Here is a 25,795-nt window from a genome sequence, read left to right on the forward strand (position 1 = left end):
CCCAAAGGACCAGGGGGCAGAGACTGAATCCCCAGATTCAGGGTGGCGGTACTAACATAAAACTGTTGGACTTTATTTTTGTTCCTGCTTTAATTTCCCTTGTTTCTCATAACATAAGAATGGCTATATTGAATGAGACCAATGGTCCATTTAGCCCAGTACCCTCTCTTTCAACAGTGGCCTGTGCCAAATGCTTCAGAGGAAATTAACAGAACAAGGCAACTATTAAGTGATCCATTCTCTGTCATCCAGTCCCAGCTTCTGGCAGTCCAAGATTTAGGAACATCCAGAGCATGGAGTTGCATCCCTGACCATCTTGGCTAATAGCTATTGACAGATCTATCCTTAATGAATTTATCTATTCTTTTTTGAACCCAGATACACTTTTGACCTTCACAGCATCCCCTGATGAGTTCTACTGGTTGACTGTGCCTTATGTGACAAAATGTTTCCTTATGGTTGTTTTAAACCTGCTTCCTATTAACTTCATTGGGTGACCCCTGGTTCGTGTGTTATGTGAAAGGGTAAATAATGTTTCCTTGTTACTTTCTCCGCACCAGTCATGATTTTATTGACCTCTATCATCTCCCCCTTTAGTCATCTCTTCTCTAAGCTGAATAGTCCCAGTCTTCTTAGTCCCTCCTCATGTGGAAGCCATTCTATCCCCCTGATCATTTTTGTTGCCCTTTTCTGTACTTTTTTTCCAGTTCTAATATATTTCTTTTGAGATGAGGCAACCAAAACTGCATGCAGTATTTAAGATGTTGGCATATCATGGGTTTATGTAGTGGCATACTGATATTTTCTGTTTTATTATCTATCCCTTTCCTAATGATTTCTAACATTCTGTTAGGTTTTTTGGTTTTGAGGGGTTTATTTTGACTGCTGCTGCAAATTGAGCAGATGTTTTCAGAGAACTCTCCACAGGGACTCCAAGTGATAACAGCTTTCTTGAGTGATAACAGCTAATTTAGATCTCATCACTTTGTGTATATATAGTTGGGATTATGTTTTCCAGTGTGCATTGCTTTGCATTTATCAACTGAATTTCATCTGTTGTTTTGTCCAGGCACCCAGTTTTGTGAAATCCCCTTGTAACTCTTCACAATTTGCTTTGGACTTAACTATCTTGAGTAATTTAGTATAGAGTACAAACTTTGCCCCCTGTTTCCCGCCTTTTCCATTTATGAACATGTTGAACAGCACCGGTTGCATTATAGATCCCTGGGGAACACCGCTATTTACCTCTCCCCATTCTGAAAACTGATGATTTATTCCTACCCTTTGTTTCCTGTCTTTTAACCGGTTACATATCTATGCGAGGACCTTCCCTCTTAAACAAAGTAGGCAGTAATGGAATAAGATCCTTTGGTGAGGGACCGTGTCAATGGCTTTCTGAAAGTCCAAATACATTATGTCAAGTGCATCACCCTTGTCCACATGTTTGCTGACCCTCTTAAAATTCTAACAGATTGGTGAGGCATAATTTCCTTTATAAAAGCTATGTCGACTCTTCCCCACATATTGTGTTCATCTATGTGTCTGATAATTCTGTTCTTTACTATAATTTCAACCAATTTGCCTGGTACTGAAGTTAGGGTTATGATCCTGTAATTGCCAGGATCGCCTCTGGAGCCTTTAAAAAAAAAAAAATCAGTGTTACATTAGCAATCTGCCAGTCACCTGGCAGAGAGGCTGATTTAAGCGATAGGTTACATACCACAGTTAGTAATTCAGAAATTTCATATTTGAGTACCTCCGGAACTCTTGGGTGAATACCATCTGGTCCTGGTGATTTATTACTGTTTTTAATTTATCAATTTGTTCCAAAAGCTTTATACTACACCTCAGTCTTGGGCAGTTCCTCAGATCTGACACCTAAAAAGAATGGTTCAGGTGTGAGAATCTCTCTGACATCCTCTCCAGTGAAGACCAGTACAAAGAATTCATTTAGCTTCTCTGCAATGGCCTTGTCTTTCATGACTGCTCATTTAGCACCTCAATCTTCCAGTAGCAACACTGATTGTTTGCTATTAGTTTTTGAGTCTTTTGCTAGTTGCTCTTCAGATTCTTTTTATGCCTGCCGAATTATGCGTTGTCTTGCCAGAGTTTGTTTCTTTCTATTTTCCTCAGTAGGATTTGACTTCCAATTTTTAAAAGATGTCTTTTTATCTCTAACTGCCTCTGTTTAGCCATGTTTAGCCATGGTGACATTTTTGGTCCTTGTCCTTTTTTTTTCTTTAAATTTAGGGTATTCATATAGTTTTAGTCTCTATTATAGTGTTTTAAAGAAGTTTCCATGCAGCTTGCAGGCATTTCACTTGTGACTATTCCTTTTAATTTCCATTTAACTAGCTTCCTCATTTTTGTGCTGATCCTCTCTTTGTACTTAAATGCTACTGTGTTGGGTTTCTTTGGTATTTCCCCTCCCCCTCCTACAAGGATGTTAAATTTAATTACATTATAGTCGCTGTTACCAACCAGATCCTGTCTGCTTAGGAGCAAATCAAGAATTGCCTCTCCCCTTGTGGGCTGTGGTAGATCACGAGATATTGAACTTTAAACTGAGATATTATGTTTTATGGAAAAGCTATGTTAAGAATTCTAGAGGCTTATAAAATGTAGTAGCTATAATTTTGCTCTGCCTCTGAGACTTATACCATTGAATTCATGGTGCTAGAGGATCTTGGCTTTACAAGGAAGGACATAAAGAAGTAACAATTTTCAAAAAACCTCACCCTTTTTAAAGTTTCTAAAATACATTTTCTGTAAAATCGGCAGCCTATACGGAAGAAACGATGTGGTATGGTGTAAAGGGTATTCATCTGGGAAGTGCTGCCTAACCTGTGACTTGTCACCTGTGCGTAACATGGTCATCTATGTCACTGAGGCCTTCATACCATGACACGCCATTGTCCAAAAAAAACCACAGCCTGGTCCAAGGTCTGTGGACGTTAAGGGAGTCTTCCCTTGACTTCCCGTTGTTTTGGATGAAGCCCCATATGATGGTCTCCTAATATGCACAACCCTATCTTCTTCCCAAAAGTAATTATATTGGTTTGGAACTGGCCACCTCTGAGTTCAATGGCGAGTTCATTGTAACTTACATACTTTTTTTAGTATTAATACTCGGTTTTGCTACAATTTTTCTATGTTCTACATTGGATACCATGTTGCAAGATGCTGCTTATCCTCAAGATTTAAAAAGGATTATGCCTTAAAGCCTGGATGCTGTCTTAGGCCACCAGATCAGTGACACTCTTCAGAGGCAGCCAATGTGGTTTTCAGAGGCATCATAATCTTTGATAGTAAGATTATGAGGAGAGGCAACAGTTCTTCGGCAACACGGAGGATGGCCCCAAATGGTGAATGTCTGAGGAAGTTTGTATATTTCACATGCATTCTTTTCACTGGAAAGCTTTTATTAGGCAGCCAGGCTTTTGCAGGGGTGCTATTAAATAATCATAAACTGTCCCTACAGTTTCCCCCTCTGCCAGGGGGAGGAGGATTCCCACAGTCCTGATATTCACAGCAAAAATCTGTGCTTGTTTCAATGTTCAGTGTGCAGTTGGTCTCATAACTGAAAAAACAAAGTTAAATTCTTTGAAATGTTGTTTGTACAGTCCCAATTATGAGTCATTAAAGTGTTAGTAAATACAATATATGCCTGTTCTTATGAAAAGCTGGCTCTTAACAGCCCCTTTTCAACATAGCCCTCTGTATTAACAGTTGGCTTCTCAAGATCTTGCACAAAAAAACATTCAGTAAAAACCACTTGATAGCCTAGGAGGGAATTGAAGTACATTCCAGATTCTGGAAGCTTACAAAGAAATTGTAGTAATCCCTGTGGGCTTCAAAAGAGACATAGTGCCCATGGGCAATGATTCGGGTAAAACTGGGGCATTTGATCAATTCCTCTTAAAAAAAGCAATTCACTCAGCATATTAACTCTCTCAAATGCATTTATCTTTAGCTAGCAGTGAAGATTATCTAAAAATTGAAATAGCCAAGCTATAATGCTTGTCTGAAAGCTACAGAAAGTGGCATTCAGTAATGTGTCTTTTCCAGGTTTTCAACAAAAGCATGAGCCATGATAGAGTGTGAATACATATTCCCATGGATTAGCTGCATTTATCATCTTCCACTTACTACCAACACATTCCAGAGCACTCTTAAGTTTAGTGGAATTTATTATTGGTCATGATGGGGTAGAATTTTTGTAAGCACCTTCATTTTACTGTTACAAAATTTGAGTTTTATGACTTTGTTTTTATCTCTTTTGATTGCTATATATATTCTCTATATATTAATATAACTTGATATTTATTATTTTCACTCAGTCCCCAGAACTACTGAAAGCACAATGAACTGCAGTTCTGTAGTACAAAAGATGTTTAATGCAATTACTGGGTAGGGGAAGGGAAGAAATTCTGGTGGAGGTACATTCAGGAATAGCAGTCAGGCTTAAATTGACTTGGAGAAGTTCTCTATTATATTCAGGTACTCTGGAGGCAACTGATGTTCTAGGCAAAATAATTTTCCATTTGGGTTTGGGAAACATTTTCAGCATTGTTGTGGGCTTTCCAGGAAGTCAGAGGCTGTGAAAAAATGTTTAGTAAATGTTTAAATATTTAAGTTTCTTGAATCCATTGTGTGTAAACACTAGCTTTTAGGACAAAGGGTCACATATATTAAACTGGTTTCAGAGTAACAGCCGTGTTAGTCTGTATTCGCAAAAAGAAAAGGAGTACTTGTGGCACCTTAGAGACTAACCAATTTATTTGAGCATAAGCTTTCGTGAGCTACAGCTCACTTCATCGGATGCATACTGTATGCATCCGATGAAGTGAGCTGTAGCTCACGAAAGCTTATGCTCAAATAAATTGGTTAGTCTCTAAGGTGCCATATATATTAAACTGTTCACATCATGATATTACCATAAATACAGATTTTAGGGCCAAAAGGGCCAGAAGAATAATGATCATCTGGGTCCAATCTCCTGCATAACACAGACCATACATCCTCACCCCGTAATTTCTGCATCAAGCCCTTGACTTCTGTTTGAGCTATAGCATATTTTATAAAGAAACCAGTCCTGATATAAAGAGTTCAAGTGATGGATAATCCACCACATGTCTAACCAAATTGTTCAAATGGTTAATTACCCTCATGGTTAAAAAACTGTGCCTTATTTTTAGTCTGAATTTGTCTAGTTTCAGCTTCCAACCACCGGATCTTGTTATGCTTTTTTCTGTCAGAGTAAGTCATCTACTATCAGAAATCGCTTCATCACGTAGGTTTGTGTAGAATGTGATCAAGTTGCTTGTTAATCTTCTCTTGGATCAACTAAATAAATTCTTCTACTGATGGGTCAAGTCCTGAAGTCTTTACACAGTAGAGTATGCACTCAGTCTGAGCTCCCTTGCACCACCGGTGTCATTCCATGGACTTCAACATTCAGTTCTGATTTGCACCAGTGTAAACAAAAGGAGATTCAGACATTCATTGGGCATTCTGCTGGAGTAAAGACTGAGTAAAAACAAAATCAGGATTTCAGGATTTGGCTCTAAAGTGACTGTGACACCATAAAAAGGAGATTTAGTTCATTAAATGAACTAACTGTAGCAACAAGCAGGTTACGAGAGAGGTCCTTATGTCCTATAGATATTTAGGAAACTTAATTGCTAAGAAAATAAGAGAAAGGACTTTAAAAATCTTTGGAATAATGCTTCATTGTTATCCTTTATGAACTCTTCTCTTTTAATCAGGGCCTCAGACATACTGGCATCTACTTCATTATGGTGTCTGCTGAAGCTGGCACTAGTGTAGCCACTGGATTTGTCTCTAGACGCATATGAGGACTGTGATTGTAGGATTGGTTCCAACTACCACAAATCTTGAAAATGTATCTGCATTTCCAGTGTAAACCTGCTATTGAGAGACTTTATAATTTATCCATAAATATCCACTTTGGTCTGAAACTGCATATCAACTGTCTACCTACTGTTGATCTCCCCACCAACATCATCATCTTGTGCCTGAATATATTGCCCTTTGTCTCCTCTTAGGACTGGTCTACACTTAAAAATTAGATTGACCTAGCTATGTTGCTCAGGGCTGTGAAAAACTTTGCACCCAGAGCACCTTAGTTAGGTCAACCTAACCCGCAGTATAGATGTGGCTAGGTCAATGGAAGAATTCTTCTGTCAACTTAGCTATTGCCTCTCAGAGAGGTAGATTAACTGCATTGACAGGAAAACCCCTTCTGTCAATGCAGGAAGCATCAACAATACAGTGGCACAGATGCAGAACTGTAGCTCTGCCATCATAGCAGCTCTCATGTAGACATACCCTGAGTTTGAGTTAGGACCTGTCCCTGCTACCACTGAAATCAATGTCAGAACTACCATTGAGCTGAATGGGATCAGGAGTGGGCAGGTTTCTAAGATGCTCTAGAAATCTATCAATCTGGCTAGGTATTTATACTGTGCTCATTGTGCTCTGTAAATCACTGTGTAGCTGTATGACACTCTATTAATATATAACTATAAAAACAATTTGTTTTTCTTTCTTAGAATCATAGACTATCAGGATTGGAAGGACCTCAGAGGTCATCTAGTCCAACCCCCTGCTCAAAGCAGGACCAATCCCCAATTTTTGCCCCAGATCCCTAAATGGCCCCTTCAAGGATTGAACTCACAACCCTGGGTTTAGCAGGCCAATGCTCAAACCACTGAACTATCCCTCCCCCAAGTTTCTTCTTAAACTTGTTTGTTCATTTTTATACTAAGGCTGAAATTCTCTTTTTATTTAATACTTATCCACTAAACTTGGCTACTTGATGCTGCAGGTAAGTTTCTGATCCATATAATTGGGCCATGTGTTTTTCAATGTGGACACTTCATCATAGCATTTCTGACATTTCGTCTGGTCAGGCATCCTCTCCTCCCCCCTTATTAAGCATGCCATGGAGATTATTCTTTTCTAGACACCAAACTTCACATTCTAATGGGGACACCGTGTCCTCCAGCAAAACATATCACAGCAATTTGTGTGTCTCAAAATGATCTAATCACAAATTAGAAGGTTAACTACACATGTAAATATGGGGTCAAAAGTTATCTACAATAAAATGCTACAATGAGACATCAATGGCAATGACATATTCCTTTATTTTATCATGTTGCAGGTTACCCTACCTTTTCAAGGGCCGGGAAGCTTGCAGGCCTGCCAGCCCTGTACATTTATCAGCTGGGAAGGGATCAAGTGTTTTCTATAAAGAGTGGAAAAAGCTCAGTTAGAAGGAGCTGCAGGAGGGAGACTGGCTCCTGCAGTGAACCCTGAAGTAGGAGGGACAGAGAAGCAAAGGGGAAAAGCCTTTGGGAGCTGTAGCCCAAGGTGGGCAGAGGAGCTGTTTTTGTGTTCGATGTTTTGCCTAGATGTTACATTTGGAGAATAAAATTGGGCCTGATGCAGACTCTGAGCCTGGCACTGAGTCCTTCATGGGTTTGGGAGGCACAGGCCAGAGCCTACATGTTGTGGAATGTGTGGGCAGGCAATCAGCCCCTGGAACTGAGGGGAAACTGAGGCTGCAGCTAGCCAGAAACGAGATGGGGCAAGGTGGCCCTGCAATTTAGAAAAGTTCACCTAGTTGTACAAAAAACAATAAACCACAGAAACCTATTACTAACATATCTACTAACAGTAATTAAAAACTCCCCACCTCCTCTCAGTACCTCCTCAACCCCAACCTGTCTCCCCTGGAAAAGCCTGAAAGAATAGACAGGCTTTGCAACATACGCTAATGGTAAACAAATGTCCTGTTGAATCCCAGGGGAAGTAAATTCAAGGGTCTTCTCATGGAGAACTATTATTATAGTAGTTCTGGGAGACCTCAGCTAAGATCGGGGACCCATTGTGCTTGGTATTGAACATAGACAGCCAAAATAGAAAAGACAGACAAAAGTTGGGGAAAAGAACAGATAAGGCACTGACAGTTTAAGTAACTTTCCCAAAGACACAGGATGTCTGTGGTTGAGGAAAGATTGAACTTCGATCTCCTGGTTCTAATCCAGTGCCTTTACCACAAAACCATCTTTCCTGTCAGCCCCTAAAGAGGAATAAATCTAAGCACTGTCATCTTGAACATCCCAGCTAATCTCAACTGCTGGTTTGTAGTATAAAGAGCATGAGCATTCGTGAGCTACAGCTCACTTCATCGGGTGCATACTGTGGAAACAGTTTCCACAGTATGCATCCGATGAAGTGAGCTGTAGCTCACGAAAGCTCATGCTCAAATAAATTGGTTAGTCTCTAAGGTGCCACAAGTACTCCTTTTCTTTTTGCGAATACAGACTAACACGGCTGTTACTCTGAAACCTGTCAGTATAAAGAGAGAGACGATATTCAGGGCCCTAAAATATATAGGGCTCAAGCCATAAAGAGATTTATAGCTCAAAACTAGTATTTTGAATGGCACCCAGACACTAGGTGGACCCCAGGGCAGTCAATGGAGTATTGGTGCAGCATGTGCCTAACTGGAACCACTGGTAAGGTAGTAGACAGTCACGTTCTGGACTGAATGATGTTTCCAAGAGTAGCCTTGCATTAATCCATTCTGCTAGATAATGATGGTGGGTTCAAAAAGAAAACTCATAACAAGACAGCTGCAGCAGCACAGGAGCCAGCAAACAGAGCTGTAAACAGGGGAGTTTGAGTGGGAGTTTGAATGGGGAGTTTGTATTGCAGTGCTTGTCTGTTTTCCCAGATTAACAGGATTTAGGTGGGAAGGCTATGACAGATACAGAGGCAGCAGTGGGAGTGACCCATGTAGTGGAAGACACAATGAAGATGACTAGATGTGGAAGCTGCGGTATGTACATGATCATGGAGGGGGTACCTGGAAAGAGTTTTGTCTGCATGAAGTGCTGTCTGATAGAGCTGATGGAAGAAAATGGAGATGCAGGTGGAAAGTCTGAGTTTAGAAGGGAGTTCGAGCAGATTATTGAGCAAAGACATGAGGTGGCTAAAGGGAAAAGCTCAGACTTGCAGATGGAAGCAAGACCGAAGAACTCTGAGGGGAGACTGCTGGATGAAGAAAATGGACTATGGAAGCATGTGACTAAGAGAACCAGGCAGAGGAAAAGACAGGCTAGTGAAAGAGAAATAGAGCTCAAGAACAGGTTTGCAGAGTTGGAAAATGAAGAAGGGGTTCAGCAGGTGGTCACTGAAGGTAGAAGGGCAAGGAAGAAGAGAAGAGCGACTAGTCCTAGAGGAAAAGGGCAAGGGTCAATGGAGACTACACCAAATATGAGCCCCTGGAGGATACAGGATGGGCTGAAGAGGATTACAAAGGAGAATAGGAATGGAAAGAACTTGCAGCCAGAGGGAACGGGATAGACTAGAGAATTGCACCGTCACCAGGAAAAGGCAGGTCTACGTGATCGGGGACTCCTTACTGAGAAGAATGGACAGGCCTGTAACCAGAGCTGATCCAGAGAATAGAAGGGTGTGCTGACTTCCAGGTGCTAAGATATGGGATGTGGACCTGAGGTTGAAGAGGGTCCTAAAGGGAGCGGGAAAGAACCCATTGATTGTCCTTCATGTGGGAACAAATGATACTGGTAGATTCTTGCTGGAACGTATCTAGGGAGACTATGCCAGGCTGGGGAAGACGCTTAAAGAAATCGAGGCTCAGGCGATCTTTAGTGGGATTCTGCCTGTTCCTAGAGAAGGGCAACAAAGATGTGACAAGATTATGACTATCAACAGATGCCTCAAGCAGTGGTGCTATAAGGAGGGCTTTGGGATGTATGGCCACTGGGAGGCATTCATGGACAGAGGACAGTTCTCTCAGGATGGACTTCATCTGAATAGGGAAGGAAATAGACTTCTAGGATGGAGGCTGGCACAACTGATGATTTAAGAGAGCTTTAAATTAGGAATTTGGGGGAGGTGGTTGGGAGATGTCCAGGTAATCTCCACGCCGGATTTTAGCATTGAGAGGGAAGAAAACAAAGTAAGAAAGGATACAGCTGCGGCTAGGAGAATGGACATAAGGAGGAAAGGCAGTGTGGATACCAGTCTAATAGGTCATACTGGCTGTAGAATGTCCGTGCCTAATCGTGTAAAGAATGTTAGTGAGGCCAAACAGCAAATATTAAGATGTTTGTACACCAATGCGAGGAGCCTAGGTAACAATGGAGGAACTAGAGCTACTGGTGCAGGAAGTGAAACCAGATATTATAGGGATAACAGAAACATGGTGGAATAGTAGTCATGACTGGCCTACAGGTATTGAAGGGTATGTGCTGTTTAGGAAAGACAGAAATAAAGGTAAAGGTGGTGGAGTAGCATTGTATATCAATGATGAGGTAGAATGTAAAGAAATAAGAAGCAATGGAATGGATAAGAGAGTCCGTCTGGGCAAAAATCACATTGGGGAAGAAAACTACTAGAGCCTCCCCTGTGATAGTGCTTGGGGTGTGCTATAGACCGCCGGGATCTAATTTCGGTATGGATAGAGCCCTCTTTAATGTTTTTAATGAAGTAAGTACTAATGGAAACTGCATGATCTTGGGAGACTTTAACTTCCCAGATATAGACTGGAGGATGAGTGCTAGTAATAATAATAGGGTTCAGATTTTCCTAGATGCTATAGCAGATGGATTCCTTCATCAAGTAGTTGCTGAACCGACTAGAGCGGATGCCATTTTAGATTTGGTTTTGGTGAGTAGTGAGGACTTCATAGAAGAAATGGTTGTAGGGGACAACCTTGGTTCAAGTGATCCCTAATTCAGTTCAAACTGAACAGAAGGATAAACAAAAATAAATCTGCGACTAGGGTTTTTGATTTTCCAAAGGGCTGACTTTCAAAAATTAAGGAAATTAGTTAGGGAAGTGGATTGGACTGAAGAACTTATGGATTTAAAGGCAGAGGAGGCCTGGGATTACTTCAAGTCAAAGCTGCAGAAGCTATCGGAAGCTTGCATCCCAAGAAAGGGGAAAAAATTCATAGGCAGGAGTTGTAGACCAAGCTGGATGAGCAAGCCTCTCAGAGAGGTGATTAAGAAAAAGCAGAAAGCATACAGGGAGTGGAAGATGGGAGGGATCAGCAAGGAAAGCTACCTTATTGAGGTCAGAACATGTAGGGATAAAGTGAGACTGGCTAAAAGTCAAGTAGAGTTGGACCTTGCAAAGGGAATTAAAACCAATAGTAAAAGGTTCTATAACCATATAAATAAGAAGAAAACAAAGAAAGAAGTGGGACTGCTAAACACTGAGGATGGAGTGGAGGTTAAGGATAATCTAGGCATGGCCCAATATCTAAACAAATACTTCTCCTCAGTCTTTAATGAGGTTAATGAGGATCTTAGGGATAATGGTAGCATGACAAATGGGAATGAGGATATGGAGGTAGATATGGTAGATATCTGAGGTAGAAGCAAAACTTGAACAGCTTAATGGGACTAAATCAGGGGGCCCAGATAATCTTCATCCAAGAATATTAAAGGAATTGGCACATGAAATTGCAAGCTGTCAAGGTTCCTTCCCCACTCTGAACTCTAGGGTACAGATATGGGGACCTGCATGAAAACCTCCTACGCTTATTTTTACCAGCTTAGGTTAAAACTTCCCCAAGGTACAAACTATTTTACCTTTTGCCCTTGTACTTTATTGCTGCCACTACCAAGCATCTAACAGATATATAACCAGGAAAGAGCCTGCTTGGAAACGTCTTTCCCCCCAAAATCCTCCCCAAACCCTACACCCCCTTTCCTGGGGAAGGCTTGATAAAAATCCTCACCATTTTGCATAGGTGAACACAGACCCAAACCCTTGGATCTTAAGAACAATGAAAAAACAATCAGCGTTCTTAAAAGAAGAATTTTAATTGAAGAAAAAGTAAAAGAATCACCTCTGTAAAATCAGGATGGTAAATACCTTACAGGGTAATCAGATTCAAAACATAGAGAATCCCTCTAGGCAAAACCTTAAGTTACAAAAAGACACAAAAAACAGGAATATACATTCCATTCAGCACAGCTATTTTATCAGCCATTTAAATAATGCAGAATCTAACACATATCTAGCTAGATTACTTACTAAGTTCTAAGACTCCATTTCTTTTCTGTTCCCGGCAAAAGCATCACACAGACAGAGAGAGCCCTTTGTTTCCACACACACACACACACCCCCCAACCCGCCTCCAGCTTTGAAAGTATCTTGTCTCCTCATTGGTCATTTTGGTCAAGTGCCAGCGAGGTTTATCCTAGCTTCTTAACCCTTTACAGGTGAAAGGGTTTTTCCTCTGGCCAGGAGGGATTTAAAGGTGTTTACCCTTCCCTTTATATTTATGACACAAGCCCATAAGAACTAATTTTTAATGAATCTGTAAACTCAGGGATTGTACTGTATGACTGGAGAATTGCTAACATAGTTCCTAGTTTTAAGAAAGGAAGAAAAAGTGATCCAAGTAACTTCAGGCCTGTTAGTTTGACATCAATAATGTGCAAGGTCTTGGAAAAAATTTTGAAGGAGAAAGTCATTAAGGACATTGAGGTCAATGGTAAATGGGACAAAATACAACATGGTTTTACAAAAGGTAGATCGTGCCAAACCAACCTGATCTCCTTCTTTGAGAAAGTAACAGATTTTTTTTAGACAAAGGAAATGCAGTGGACCTAATTTACCTAGATTTCATTAAGGCATTTGATACGGTGCCACATGGGGAATTATTAGTTAAATTGGAAAAGATGGGGATCAATATGAAAATTGAAAGGTAGATTAGGAATTGGTTAAAGGGGAGACTACAGCAGGTCATATTGAAAGGTGAACTGTCAGGCTGGAGGGAGGTTGCCAGTGGAGTTTCTCAGGGATCGGTTTTGGGGCCAATCTTCTTTAATTTTTTTATTATTGACCTCGGCACAAAAAGTGGAAGTGTGCTAATAAAGTTTGCGGATGATACAAAGCTGGGAGATATTGCCAATTTAGAGAAGGACCGGGATGACCTTGTAAACTGGAGTAATAGTAATAGGATGAAATTTAATAGTCAGAAGTGTAAGGTCATGCATTTAGGGATTAATAACAAGAAGTTTAGTTATAAGCTGGGGACGCATCAATTAGAAGTAATGGAGGAGGAGAAGGACCTTGGAGTATTGGTTGACCACAGGATGACTATGAGCCGCCAATGTGATATGGCCGTGAAAAAAGCTAATGCGGTCTTGGGATGCAGCAGGCGAGGTATTTCCAGTAGAGATAAGGAGGTGTTAGTACCATTATACAAGGCACTGGTGAGACCTCATCTGGAATACTGTGTGCAGTTCTGGTTTCCCATGTTTAAGAAGGATGAATTCAAACTGGAACAGGTACAGAGAAGGGCTACTAGGATGATCCGAGGAATGGAGAACCTGTCTTATGAAAGGAGACTCAAGGAGCTTGGCTTGTTTAGCCTAACCAAAAGAAGGCTGAGGGGAGATATGATTGCTCTCTATAAATATATCAGAGGGATAAATACCAGAGAGGGAGGAGAATTATTTAAGCTCAGTACCAATGTGGACACAAGAACAAATGGATATAAACTGGCCATTGGGAAATTTAGACTTGAAATTAGATGAACGTTTCTAACCATCAGAGGAGTGAAGTTCTGGAACAGCCTTCCAAGGGAAGCAGTTGGGGCAAAAGACCTATCTGGCTTCAAGATTAATCTCGATAAATTTATGGAGGAGATGGTATGATGGGATAACATGATTTTGGCAATTAATTGATCTTTAAATATTCATGGTAAATAGGCCCAATGGCCTGTGATGGGATGTTAGATGGGGTGGGATCTGAGTTATTACAGAGAATTCTTTCCTGGGTATCTGGCTGGTGAATCTTGCCCACATGCTCAGGGTTCAGCTGATCATCATATTTGGGGTCGGGAAGGAATTTTCCTCCAGGGCAGTTTGGAAGAGGCCCTGGAGGTTTTTCGCCTTCCTCTGTAGCATGGGGCACTGGTCACTTGCTGGAGGATTCTCTGCACCTTGAAGTCTTTAAACCATTATTTGAGGACTTCAATAACTCAGACATAGGTGAGAGGTTTATTGCAGGAGTGGGTGGTTGAGATTCTGTGGCCTGCCTTGTGCAGGAGGTCAGACTAGATCATAATGGTCCCTTCTGACCGTAATATCTATGAAACCTCCTTGCCAAGCAAAGATGAAAGAGCACTCAAGTCCATTGTGGTTATTTGGGTATCAAGGGGAAACTGAGGGTGCATGGCCCTTTCCTCTGGCCATGTCTCCTATGCTGGGAGCCAGGAGAAGGGGTTGGGAAGGGGCAGGCACCATTGCCCTAAGCCATGGAAAGATTCCCGCATGTCACACAAATCTTCCGCCAGGCACATCAAGGGGTCTGGTTGTGCATTGTACTGGGGGATGGGCATAAAGCAGACTTCATGGACTACAGTCAGGCCCATAGTCTTTGCTGTGTCCCCTGGTTATTTTTCCCCACCCAACCAGCATCACCAGATCCAGCTTCAATGAACTAGTTCTCATCTGAGCCACAGACTCAGGCTGAAATGACCATACTGTCTGGTTCTGATGAAAGAGACAGTGCCATCAGAATTTGAAGGGTTCCAGGTGAACAAATCATTTACAGTGCATGGTTTATGTGACAAATACAGCCTTTCTCTGCAGGGGAAAATCCAGGAGTGGATTGCAATTTACGCCAATGTATTTACTCAGCAGTCTTTGACAATATTTGTATACAGAGTTTGAAAAATGTGAACATGGGCCGTTCTTGCATCACTATTTAAGGGTTGGTTAGTTGTGATTGGTCAGATGAGTTGCATGGATGTTCCTTCATTTCTCTAGAACTTTTTACCTTGAGTTAATTAATATCTAATTAACTCAACAAACAGCAAGTTTGTAAGGGTGAATATGGATTTAGTGATCCTCAGGGTAAAAAACAAACATTTGGAGCCTGGATCAAATGTGTGGCCAGTGTCCACATCAATCTTTACAAATATGCTTGGTGAAGGAGTGTGCATGTTCTCTTACAGCAAGAACTCACACCTTTGCGTTTAAAATTCAGGTTGCACCAGTACTTACACCTGGAAATCTGACATCGCTTTCGTGAATGTTCAGGCCAGTAAAACTGAACTGCATGTGGATGGAAAGTGAACATGAAAACAGAGGGAAGGCTGAAAGCAGCTAGCATCAGTGGGATGACAAACAGGGAAGATATATAGGAAAAACTGTTTAGAGCTACCAATTTGCAACAACCCACGATGCCTACATATTGTAAAGATCTCGCCACCCCTGGCTTTAATCACTTCAACTCTTGATAGTATTATGCATTTCTTTTACTCCCATCCCACTTTGTATTGGCATCCATGCATAAATTGCAGATTCTTTCCAAAATTGCCCACACTAGTAAAAGCCAATCCCCTGAAAGTACTGCAGTTTTATAGCTCTACCCAAGCAAATGACAGCTGAGTTCACGTAAGTCATGGTTGGGCTGCATTTATTTCTCTCAGCTGCTAAAATGCGTTTAGTTCTATGAAAAATTAGGAGTAATAGCTCACTTTTTCATTGTCTCTCAAGAGATTTGCAGTACAAAAGTGTGTGTGTGTGTGTGCGCGCATCTGTAATAAAGTTAAGGGCTATTACAAAGGTGTAAATTAAAAAATGTGACACCATTAATCTAGAGAAATTGAGATGACCTGGGTGCAGAAGCAAACAAAGTTTTTCTGCATAAACATTTGCATATATTTGCAACGACAGAAGGTTAGGCAGCGGGGAGGAATGGCTTTGTTTCACTTTGTCTTGTGTCAGGTCATGTCTCACAACACATCAAATAGGACATGAAAGAATTCAACATAACGTGACCTGACACAAAGAGATGCAAAGTATAGTTGAGGAATGTGAAGCATTGGGGTGAGCAATGAGAAAGAAACAGTTTTAACCAGAGACATATAGTTAGCTCTTCATGCGTGAGTAGAAATTTGGCACCCAGATTTTTATTATTTGTGTCCTAAAACACTTTGCCTCATTACATACTAAATAGGATAATCTGGAATGAATCATTTTTTTTCACTGATGAAAGGAAGCCTAACATTTATCTTGTCAGTTTAAACTGAGAATGGGAGAAGAATTTGGGGAAAGAGTTGTTTGCTTTTCACAACCTTTAGAGGCTTTCATATTGTAATTACAATAATACAACAAGAAAACCTCATTTCACAGCAGCTGGAGTGCAAGGGGTGGGAGCCCCCCTCGGACAACATTAGCAGTGCTGGAGAAAAATATCCATTCTTGGGCTAACTCTAAAGAATTACATTTTTAATGTTTTGTTTGTCTTTCAGAAACCAGACAGTAAATAGAGTTGTATAGATATAGAGTTAAGCCTTCTCAGAAACTCCAAAGGATGTCCTCAGAGTTGTCATGTCTGTTATCTGTGGGCTAAATGGTGACTCTGACTATGCACCCATGCAAGGGAGCGTAGGGGAGTAAGAACTCCTCTGGCACACCAACATGGGCTACCTAAACAATGGGTCCTTATACATACAAGTAATAAGGGACTCTACACCCACTGACTCCCCTCCAAACACACACACACATATCCTGGAGTAGGTGGGCAGGAAGGGGTGAGGAATGGGTTGAACATAGTCTCTTTCTCTGTAAACACTGGCCAGTGGTCAGCTAAACCAGTGTGGCAAAGTGGCAGTCATAACTTGCCACTGGTATAAGACAGCAGCAAATTATTGCCATTTCCCCGCTCCTCTACCCAGAAAAAGGGTGGCATCAGGGAAGGAACTGTGACCTATTGGGGCTGTTCCTGAGGTGATGCTGTTGAAACACCACCCTTCTCTCAGGGCTGTACCTAGAGTCATAATGTAGCCTGGTGTGCTTTAGAATGACAAGCAGTAACTCCTAACACCCAGGCTAGCTGTTTTTTAAGTCAGGGTGGATTGTTCATTCATTTGGTTTTTGTGTTAGAACGTTCCTCTTTGTGAGTCTACTGTCTGAAAGCCGTGTCAATCCTGAAATCCTGCACATCTCCCACTGATATTCAGCCTGTCACAGTCAGTGGACATATAACCTCAATGGACATTGTGGGCAGAGGGTGAAGGATATACATGGCCTTATAAATATAGGCACATTTATAAATGAGAATCTGAGGCACTTTGAAACAAATAATAATCTTTAACATCCATCCCATGCTTTAAATAATCGAAGTGATTTTTTAAACCTAGATAATGAAACCATTGTGTGATGGAGAGGGAACAATATTTCCCTCACTAGAAACTTTATATATGTTCTTTCTTTGGTTGTTTCCCTTAAAAGTAATCTGGATTGACAACCAGAACTAGTAGCCTTTTGTGCACACCATGGTTCACTACAGGGGTTCACTGATCTGGAAACCAGCTGAGTTGAAGATGGAGCAGCCAAGGGCACCCCTCTTTTTATTGAATATACACTGTCTATTATTGCACTTTACTCATATAATGCTATATTTATATAGAATTAAAAATAGGATCACACAAGTGATTATACTGCTCCTCTCTGGCCTTAAAATCTATGCATCTATCATAAAGACTTCAAATGCTGTATCTTAATATCCAGCTTTATTTACTTCCCCTTAATGAGTTCCACTTGAGAGGCAAGAATGTGTCTGTTTTTTTAAAAAAAAACTATACAAACCACCTTTCTGAAACTCTAAATCCTTGGTCATGAGATCAGAAGTCCACACTTAGCAATGGGGTTGGAAGTAGTTAAGTGCCGAACTGTTACTGAGGGAGAAAGGTAAACATTAGGTGTCCAGGGTCTGTCTTGTGTTGCACTGCTCCAGCAGTTGTGTTCTAGGTGCTGGAATAATTTTATTATTTTAGGCAGATGTAAGTGATTGAAAATATCACATTACCAACATTGGTGCCATGAGATTTGGCTGCATATAAGCTGGAACAGGATCTAGGTAATTCTTGGTTTGTCCAAAGTGAGAGGATTATTTTTCACAGCATTTTATGTTAATATTAAATGACTTTGTGGCCTCCCTTATGGAAGGACCTAAAGCAGTTAATGATGAATAAACCAATAGGGTTCTCTTAAAAATGTAAGGGTAGGCAGTGACTTGAACTACATAAGCAGTAGAGGAAGTGAGTAGCAAACAACTCTTTCCCCCCCCCCAAAAGCAAGAAGACAGCAGAGAAAGAACTGTGTTTTGGATGTGTTTGACTCAGTCTCCTGGCTTCTAGCTCATGTACCACCCTTTCATCAGGATTGTGCCTAATATATTTTTGGATTGGGATTTTATAAGGGACCTAAGGAAGATAGGAGCTAATGTCCAATGGGGTTTAGGTACCTAACTCCCTTAGGTCCCTTTGAAAATCCTAGTCCTGGCTTTTCATTGTCTCTGTGGAAATGACTCTAAAAATAAAAATGATTTGGATTTAATAGTGAATGTTATCCTTTGTGAGGGTTTTCAATTCATTCTATAGAATTCTATAGCAGGAATATAACCCTAGAAAGTTATCTTCCATCAGATTCCATGGGACTTTTCCATAAGATGTGAGTGGGCCAGTGCAGGTAGCATTTCTCACGTCAGACTCCAAGCATTTTTAAACTGATCTTTTAAATACATGTTATGTGAAGATGTAATTTGGGGGGAGTTAAATACTGTTGGTGGTAAATGACAGTGTTTTAGTTGGAGAAAACAGAGCGCATAGGTGTCATTTGGGGAAGAAGAGGGCAAAGATCAATCATACAGGGTCATGAGTTTGCTTTGGTCATTCTGGGTGCATCTTGGTGGATTATTTTTTGGTTATTCTGTTAAGCATATGCTTCGTTGTACAATATTATGAATAAGTATTGTGAGGTTGGATAATAAGTTGGGTAGAAATAGGAAGTGGGGATGAATATACAGTAGTAAGAGTTAGGAGAAGAAAAGATGAAGGGAAGAGGGAACTATATAGATCATCCACGCCATGAGACCTACTACACAAAATGGATCCTTCGTGAGTAGGGGACTGTAACACTTTTCTTCAATGATGGCTGAATATTTTGAGGCAGAGGGGAAATGTGGTCTTGTGGTTTATACAGCAACATTGCAAAACTGATTTTTGGTTTGGAGAACAAATTGTGCTTCCTTCTGAGATAAGAGAGAGGAAATGAATAACTTCCTCATTATATCTTTCCTCACTAGTTGTAAATCAAGATGGACAACCTCTGATTGAAGGCAAGCTGAAAGAAAAGCAAGTTAGATGGAAGTTTATCAAAAGGTGGAAAACTCGCTATTTCACTCTCGCTGGCAATCAGCTTCTGTTTCGCAAAGGAAAATCTGTAAGTTAGAAGAACATCAGTTTGGTTTGCTCATTTCCCTCCCCAGCATTACCCTCTCCCTTGGGCTTTTCAAGACTATGATTATTCTATCTTCTCCTCGCACTACATTGTTAACTTCAGCCAATGGTTTGCTGGCTAAGCTTGTCTAAGCTGTTGAAGGGCTTATGCTTCTTCCTGTGGAGACAAAGGGTGGGCTATTCAAAGACCCTCAGCTTTGGCCTAATGCTCTTCTTTTTGAAGTCAGTGGCAACAGAGTTAGGCAAAGGCTGAGCACTTTTGAAAATCCCACCCTCCATACTTAGGGTTTCAGATAAAAAGATGCAGCTCCTATTGGCTTCAATGGAAGTTGCACCCATGTGACACAGGTAGCTTGCGCCCACCAACTCTTAAAATCTTTTCACATTCCCTTAGTTGGTGACCTATGGCTAAAAGTGCCTCCGAAGGTGAAGGTTTAATTTAGTACCAGGCTATTGTGTCACTAATCCATCTATGCCTTAAGAAATTGCACTGAGTTATAAAAAAAGAAGAAGAAAAAACCTAAATGCCTTTCAGTCCTGGTTAGCGATTCTTAATTTTGTTGTTCAAGTAAATTTTTGGATAAGCAACAGTGAAACTGAAGTCTGCATAGGTTAAAAAGCAACCATTTGCAAAAAGCCTGGAATACAACAGCAAGGAAAGTATTAATTACATCTTAGATTCTCAAAAGCGATCAGTGATTTTTGTGTGCCAAACTTGACAGACTTTAGAGGGGTTTGATTTTTCACAGGACAGGTGCTCAGCACTTTCTGAAAATCAGGGCCCTCTAAAATATTTCAAGCTGGGTACCCAAAACAAAATCACTATTCTCTTTTTTAAAAAATAAAATAAAATAAAATAAAACGTGGGCTATTTCTCTTGTTTAACTGAATAATCCATACTGACATTATAGCATTCGAATCATCACCAGAAAGGAAATACAAAGTATTGCTGAAAGTAGGATACTAATGTAAGAGTTCTCTGTTTCTCCCAATAAAGGGCTAAATTCTGCTCTCACTTGTCCCAGTGTATAAATCCAGAATATCTATTCTGAAATTTCAGTGGATTTATACCAGAAGAAGAGAGAGAAATTTGGCCTAGTGTAGCTAACACTGCAAAATTAATTTCAATGCTTCTTATTTATTAGACACTCTGAATGGAAAATTACTTTCTTCAGCCATTGGCATTACCAAATACTATGCAAAATGGTCTTTTTTTGTTTAGTGTCAGGAACACTTCCAGAGAAGTTCCAAGATAACAGCAGCCTCTTATCAGAGCCTGGCTGAAATTTTGACCCTAAAGCTTAATTTTGCTTCTAAAGAACTTTTATTACCATCTATAAACAAAATCAAGCACTCTAAACTCTAAAATGGCTGCTTAGTCCCTTCCTTTCATAGAGGTAGTACAAAGTTGTCCATGATGCACTTATGCCTTTCTTGGGCAAATGCAGTCCATCAGAGGCTTATTCATAAAAGAACATCTCCCTACTGATTTCTTGATGTGTTGGTTGGGTTTTTCAAGACAAATTATTCTGTACTTTTAAGACCAGTCAATTTTACTATTGGTTGGTGTTTACTTTTTAAAATTTGCCAGAATAATTGTCAACTTCCTCACAAGTTGATTGGCCTATAAAGAATCTCTGCGATGTAATGGGAGTTAATTAGATGCCCTACACTAATGAAGCAACAGGCACATCAGAATGCCTCTAATTCCCATGGGATGTGATTATTGGATGAAAATCCGTCCCCTAAGATTGTTTTACTGCTGCTCTCTTTTGTTAATGCAAGAAATGTATATTGTTTCTCAGGCAGAGGAAGGTGGCAGATCAAGTTGTTGAATGTCAGTTTCTTCTCAGCTATATATTTCATACAGATTAATTTACTTCTTTTTAACTAGTAAACTCAAAAATTTTGAGCTGTTTTAACTGTTTGTAATGGTAATGCACAGTACTAGACAGGTTTAAGGTACAGTAGTTGCATTCAGGCAAGCATATTTTTCAAGTATTTGTGTTATATCCTGTTACTTTTACATTGTTGCTGAAATTAGAGCTAGCCAAAGGTACTGGATTGATATCCCTAGAGACTCAAGGCCTGTCTTTAACCTCAGCATGGGTACAGCATGAGGAATGGCATTGAAAGCTTCCCTGCGCAGCCTCACCAGTGTGGCTCAACTCAGTTCTGGAAAGGCTATCTCTAGAAAGAGAATAGGTATTGCAGACTTTTATAGTTGTCCCCTGACTGCAAGGGTATCGATAATAGTGTTGGGCAAATAGAATATAATTGGCTGACTAGCATGAGTGTTGGCCATATTTGGGGAGCTGGATGTTTTGGAATGTCAAAGTATTTGACTGCATGCACCTGAAAGTGGGGTTGGAGGTAGAGACAGATGTTACAAGGATACGTAAGTTTCATGAGAGAGATTCAGGTAACTGATGTCTGAGTTAAGACTCTCAAAGCCAGTTGGTGCTGGATGCATCATGAAATGCATCATGAACCAAAGGACTAGGAAGGGGGTGGTCTGGCTATGCTGTTGGTGTCCACCCTAAGTAGGGTGACCAGACATCAAGTGTGAAAAGTCAGGATGGGGGTGGGGGGTAATAGGAGCCTATGTAAGAAAAAGACCCCAAAATTGGGACTGTCCCTTTAAAATTGGGACATCTGGTCACCCTAACCCTAAGAGGTAGGAGATCTCATGCCCCAAAGCTAGATCTGGCAGTGTATGACACTGTTTTGTATGTTGTTCCCACAATGGGAACAACCAACAGATGTGAACAGTCTTATCCTGTTACTTAGCACTGTGCATTTTGTGGAAAAGACCAGTTTCGTTCCCACTGCTTGGAGATAGGGGAGAAACACACAGAAAAGGTGCTGTTTTAGTAATGCATCTTTGCGTAGATGGTCTGCTCATGGAGAATGCACGCTACATAGTACCCAACAAACTGTAGTGCTGGGCCTGAGATTTTTTTTAAACAGAAATGAACATCAGCACTGGTGAAATAGCTAATGAGCTGATAGGCACATCTGCAGTTGTGAGGACTGGCCTAACTACATGACTTGACAAGCTACCAATACCCAGATTTAGTCTGTCTTTTTCATTTTAGAAATCTTTTATATTTGAATACAAAATCATTCCAAATAAAAATTTTAAAATAGGAGAAAATAAAGATTTTGGTGGGATTTTCACCACCCCACACAGTGAGGGTTCCAGTCCTGCAAACCCTCGAAGCCTGTATGTCCATGGAGTCAATGGGCCTTCCCAGATCAGATCATCAAGGTGATCTATGCATCAGTTTACAATAGAGTATATACTATTAAGCTGCGCAGTCATAGGTAATGGCTAGTTAAGTCAGTTTTAGGTATCCATGTCCAGCTGTATGTGGTATTTATTTCTAGTTATTTGAACTGGAAGGTATTTGTATCTGGTTAAGTACTAAAATCCTACCCCACCCCCGCTTTCTCTTGAATTGTTAAACAAGGAATAGTATTATGTGGATGTTCTCCATTTACCTCACTGGATTTGAAAATATAAACCAAACACAGAAGAAGTATTGTGAAATGGCCAGCTGGCTGTGCCTGGATATTCCTGTAGGCCTGTCACTACCCTTTCCCCTTTAAAATTAACCATGCTAACAATATTTGCTCTGTGCAAGCAATTATGTGGCCAGTGGGTGAAAGGGAGGCAAAAAAAGCCAAAATCTGAGAAGCACAAATGCATTGCTCTCCATGTCCATGAAAACTACAGTGGGTCCTATATACAAAAATCTGCCTGAGGTACTAAAACCCAACTCTCCTTAGTAATGTGAGGTCACATCTAGTGTTATTTTGTAGCTTATAATGAGAACAAAAGCTAGTTTGTATAGATAAACTTGGATGTTCAAGCCCTTGGATTTGAACTCCCACAAGGTTCATGGGTGTTCAGATCCAGGCTTTCGTTTCAGGTCTATCACTGGTGTGCCTCGCCTGGGACACCATGGAAAAATGGATGATTCATCTCCACAGTCTTTAGTCCCAGTGTGGTGCCTGAGTAAATTCCATGGTGTGACAAAGTTCCTGCTCTGCCTTGGTGGGTCTTGCGCTTATTGGCTGATTTGCTCGCCTTGGAGCTTCACGGCAGCCCTCAGCTTGGCCGTTTTTCTGAACCCACAGTCCAGGTCGACTCCTCTGTGTCTGACCAGGAGTTGGGAGGATTTGGGGGGAACCCGGGCCCGCCCTCTACTCCAGTTTCCAGCCCAGGGCCCTGTGGAATGCAGCTGTCTAGAGTGCCTCCTGGAACAGCTGTGCGACAGCTACAACTCCCTGGGCTACTTCCCCATGGCCTCCTCCCAACGCCTTCTTTATCCTCACCACAATGGTTACCCCCTGGTCTGATTCCACAACCTTTAAAGGGTCTACATAGAGGGTACAGCCATTCTGCCTGTCACTGCCCCCTGGCCATTCAGTGAGAATTAATGGTGCTCATTGCAACATTAACCCCTGTGCACCAGCCTCTCCCTGGCTAGAAGAAGGGATGAAGTTCAGGCAGTAGCAACACAGCTCCGCAGTGAGCCATGCTTTGGTGGTTGAGGAACAGTCACTCCATGCTGATGTCACATCTCTTGGGTTGGGGACTAGATTCCTTGTCAGAAGGCCACAATCCCTGCCTATTCCATGAGCTTGCAAATCCCTCATCCCTGAGAGGATGCTAGCTAGGAATCTCCATGCCCTCCTGCAGGTTTTTCCATCAGTTAAGATAACTTATCCCTCCCTACCTTATTTTCCCTACTTATAAAATGGTGCTACTATTTCATTGACCTATTCATATGTATACAACGAACATATTCAGGGCTTTGTGAACTGTACAATCCTTAAACATATTCATATAAATCTGCCCCTCTATGTGTGAAAACAGTCATGGTCAACCTTAATAAAATTATTGGGGAAATTTATTTCCAACATTTTGCCAAAATATTTACAACACCCAACCTCACAGGCATGATTGAGAGATGAACCAAATTAATGTATATGCATCCGACGAAGTGGGTATTCACCTACGAAAGCTTATGCTCCAATACATCTGTTAGTCTATAATGTGCCACAGGACTCTTTGCTTCTGAACCAATTAATGTTTGCAAAGTGCATTGAATGTATAAAGAACCATTGGCAGTCTCAGCAGAGAGAATGGCTGAATAGAGAGCTCAGCAACTGAATATGCGTAGAGCCTTTGCTCCTCTTGGTCCCTCCAGGGCACAGTGAGTCACATCCACAGGCAGTGTAGGGAAGTGTGCACTGTTGCTGTCTGGACTGTGAATTCATGAAGCACTTCAGTTTCCCGGTGTGTCATTCAGGCACCTTTCACAACCAATAACATTGGGAGGTGGGATTGGGAGGGGGCATTATCACAATCCTATATTGGTGGCGGATGTCAACCCTTTGCAAAAGGGTGGGAGTAACATGTGCCAATGCTAAGGTAGGAAAGCTCATGGGCTACTGTGCAATCCTTGCACAAATAGCCCTAACTGGATTAGTTACATGATTGAGGCAGGATTTTCTAAGGGAATGTGGCACCCAAATCCTGTTGAAATTCAATGGGAGTTAGGAACCGAACTCCTTTAGGCTCCTTTGCAAATCCCAGCCTCAGTGCTCCCCAAAGTGAGTAAGGGTTGCACAGCCTAAAGCTATGGATGTAGCTACTTTGTAGGATCAACAAAAGTTTTCTCTCTGAACTGACTGTTGTGCTCCATCCCCCACCTCCTGTGTTTCAGAAAGATGATCCAGACGACTGCCCCATTGAACTCAGTAAGGTACAGAGTGTAAAAGTTGTGGCCAAGAAGCGCAGGGACCGCAGCCTTCCTCGGGCCTTTGAAATCTTCACCAACAATAAGACCTATGTTTTCAAGGCCAAAGACGAGAAGAATGCTGAAGAGTGGCTTCAGTGCATCAATGTAGCTGTAGCACAAGCTAAAGAAAGGGAAAGCAGAGAGGCAACCACGTATCTGTAAAACTGTCAGCCTGTCTAACCCTGAGCTTTTGCATCTGGCTTTGAAATGCAAAGGTACTTCAGCCTGTTTATCACAGAACCAAACAAAGTGATAAGAAACAAACCTGATTAGTGGGAGTAGTCCCTGTGGATTCAGTGGTTTTAGCTACTGCTGGGAACGCTCAAGTGAGTAATGGCTGCAAGATCAGGCCCCTAGACAATTACCATTGGCAACAAAGTAGCTCAAAGCAACTCAACTCATTGCTATAAAGTGAATATCTTTCCGAAGATGACTTTAGTTTAGAGCTAATATGGTGAAAGAGGCTCCTTTTGAACATACATCTAATTTACATAGCAAATTCTATATTTTGCAGCATGTTTTATTGTTAGATGATATTGGTAACAAATGATATTGAGAAAGTAATCTGACAGACACTAGTGTTAGGAGGCTTATTCCTTCACCCACTTACTTCCCTGGTCCTTCTTGCATGAACAGAGAGCAACAATAC

At 41.1% G+C, this 25,795-nt stretch overlaps 1 protein-coding gene across 2 annotated transcripts in view; it reads left to right on the forward strand.

The window, feature by feature from the left end:
* VEPH1 (ventricular zone expressed PH domain containing 1) overlaps positions 1-25,308 on the forward strand; it is a 147,844-nt gene extending 122,536 nt beyond the window's left edge. For both annotated transcript variants that reach the window (XM_077827020.1, XM_077827021.1), the window contains 2 exons: positions 19,180-19,316; positions 25,072-25,308. In XM_077827020.1, the coding sequence (XP_077683146.1) occupies positions 19,180-19,316; positions 25,072-25,308 (374 nt within the window). The remainder of the gene's footprint in view (positions 1-19,179; positions 19,317-25,071) is intronic.
* Positions 25,309-25,795: the final 487 nt, after the last annotated feature.

This window comes from Eretmochelys imbricata, chromosome 9, assembly GCF_965152235.1.
Source record: "Eretmochelys imbricata isolate rEreImb1 chromosome 9, rEreImb1.hap1, whole genome shotgun sequence".
Taxonomy (NCBI): Eukaryota; Metazoa; Chordata; order Testudines; family Cheloniidae; genus Eretmochelys; species Eretmochelys imbricata.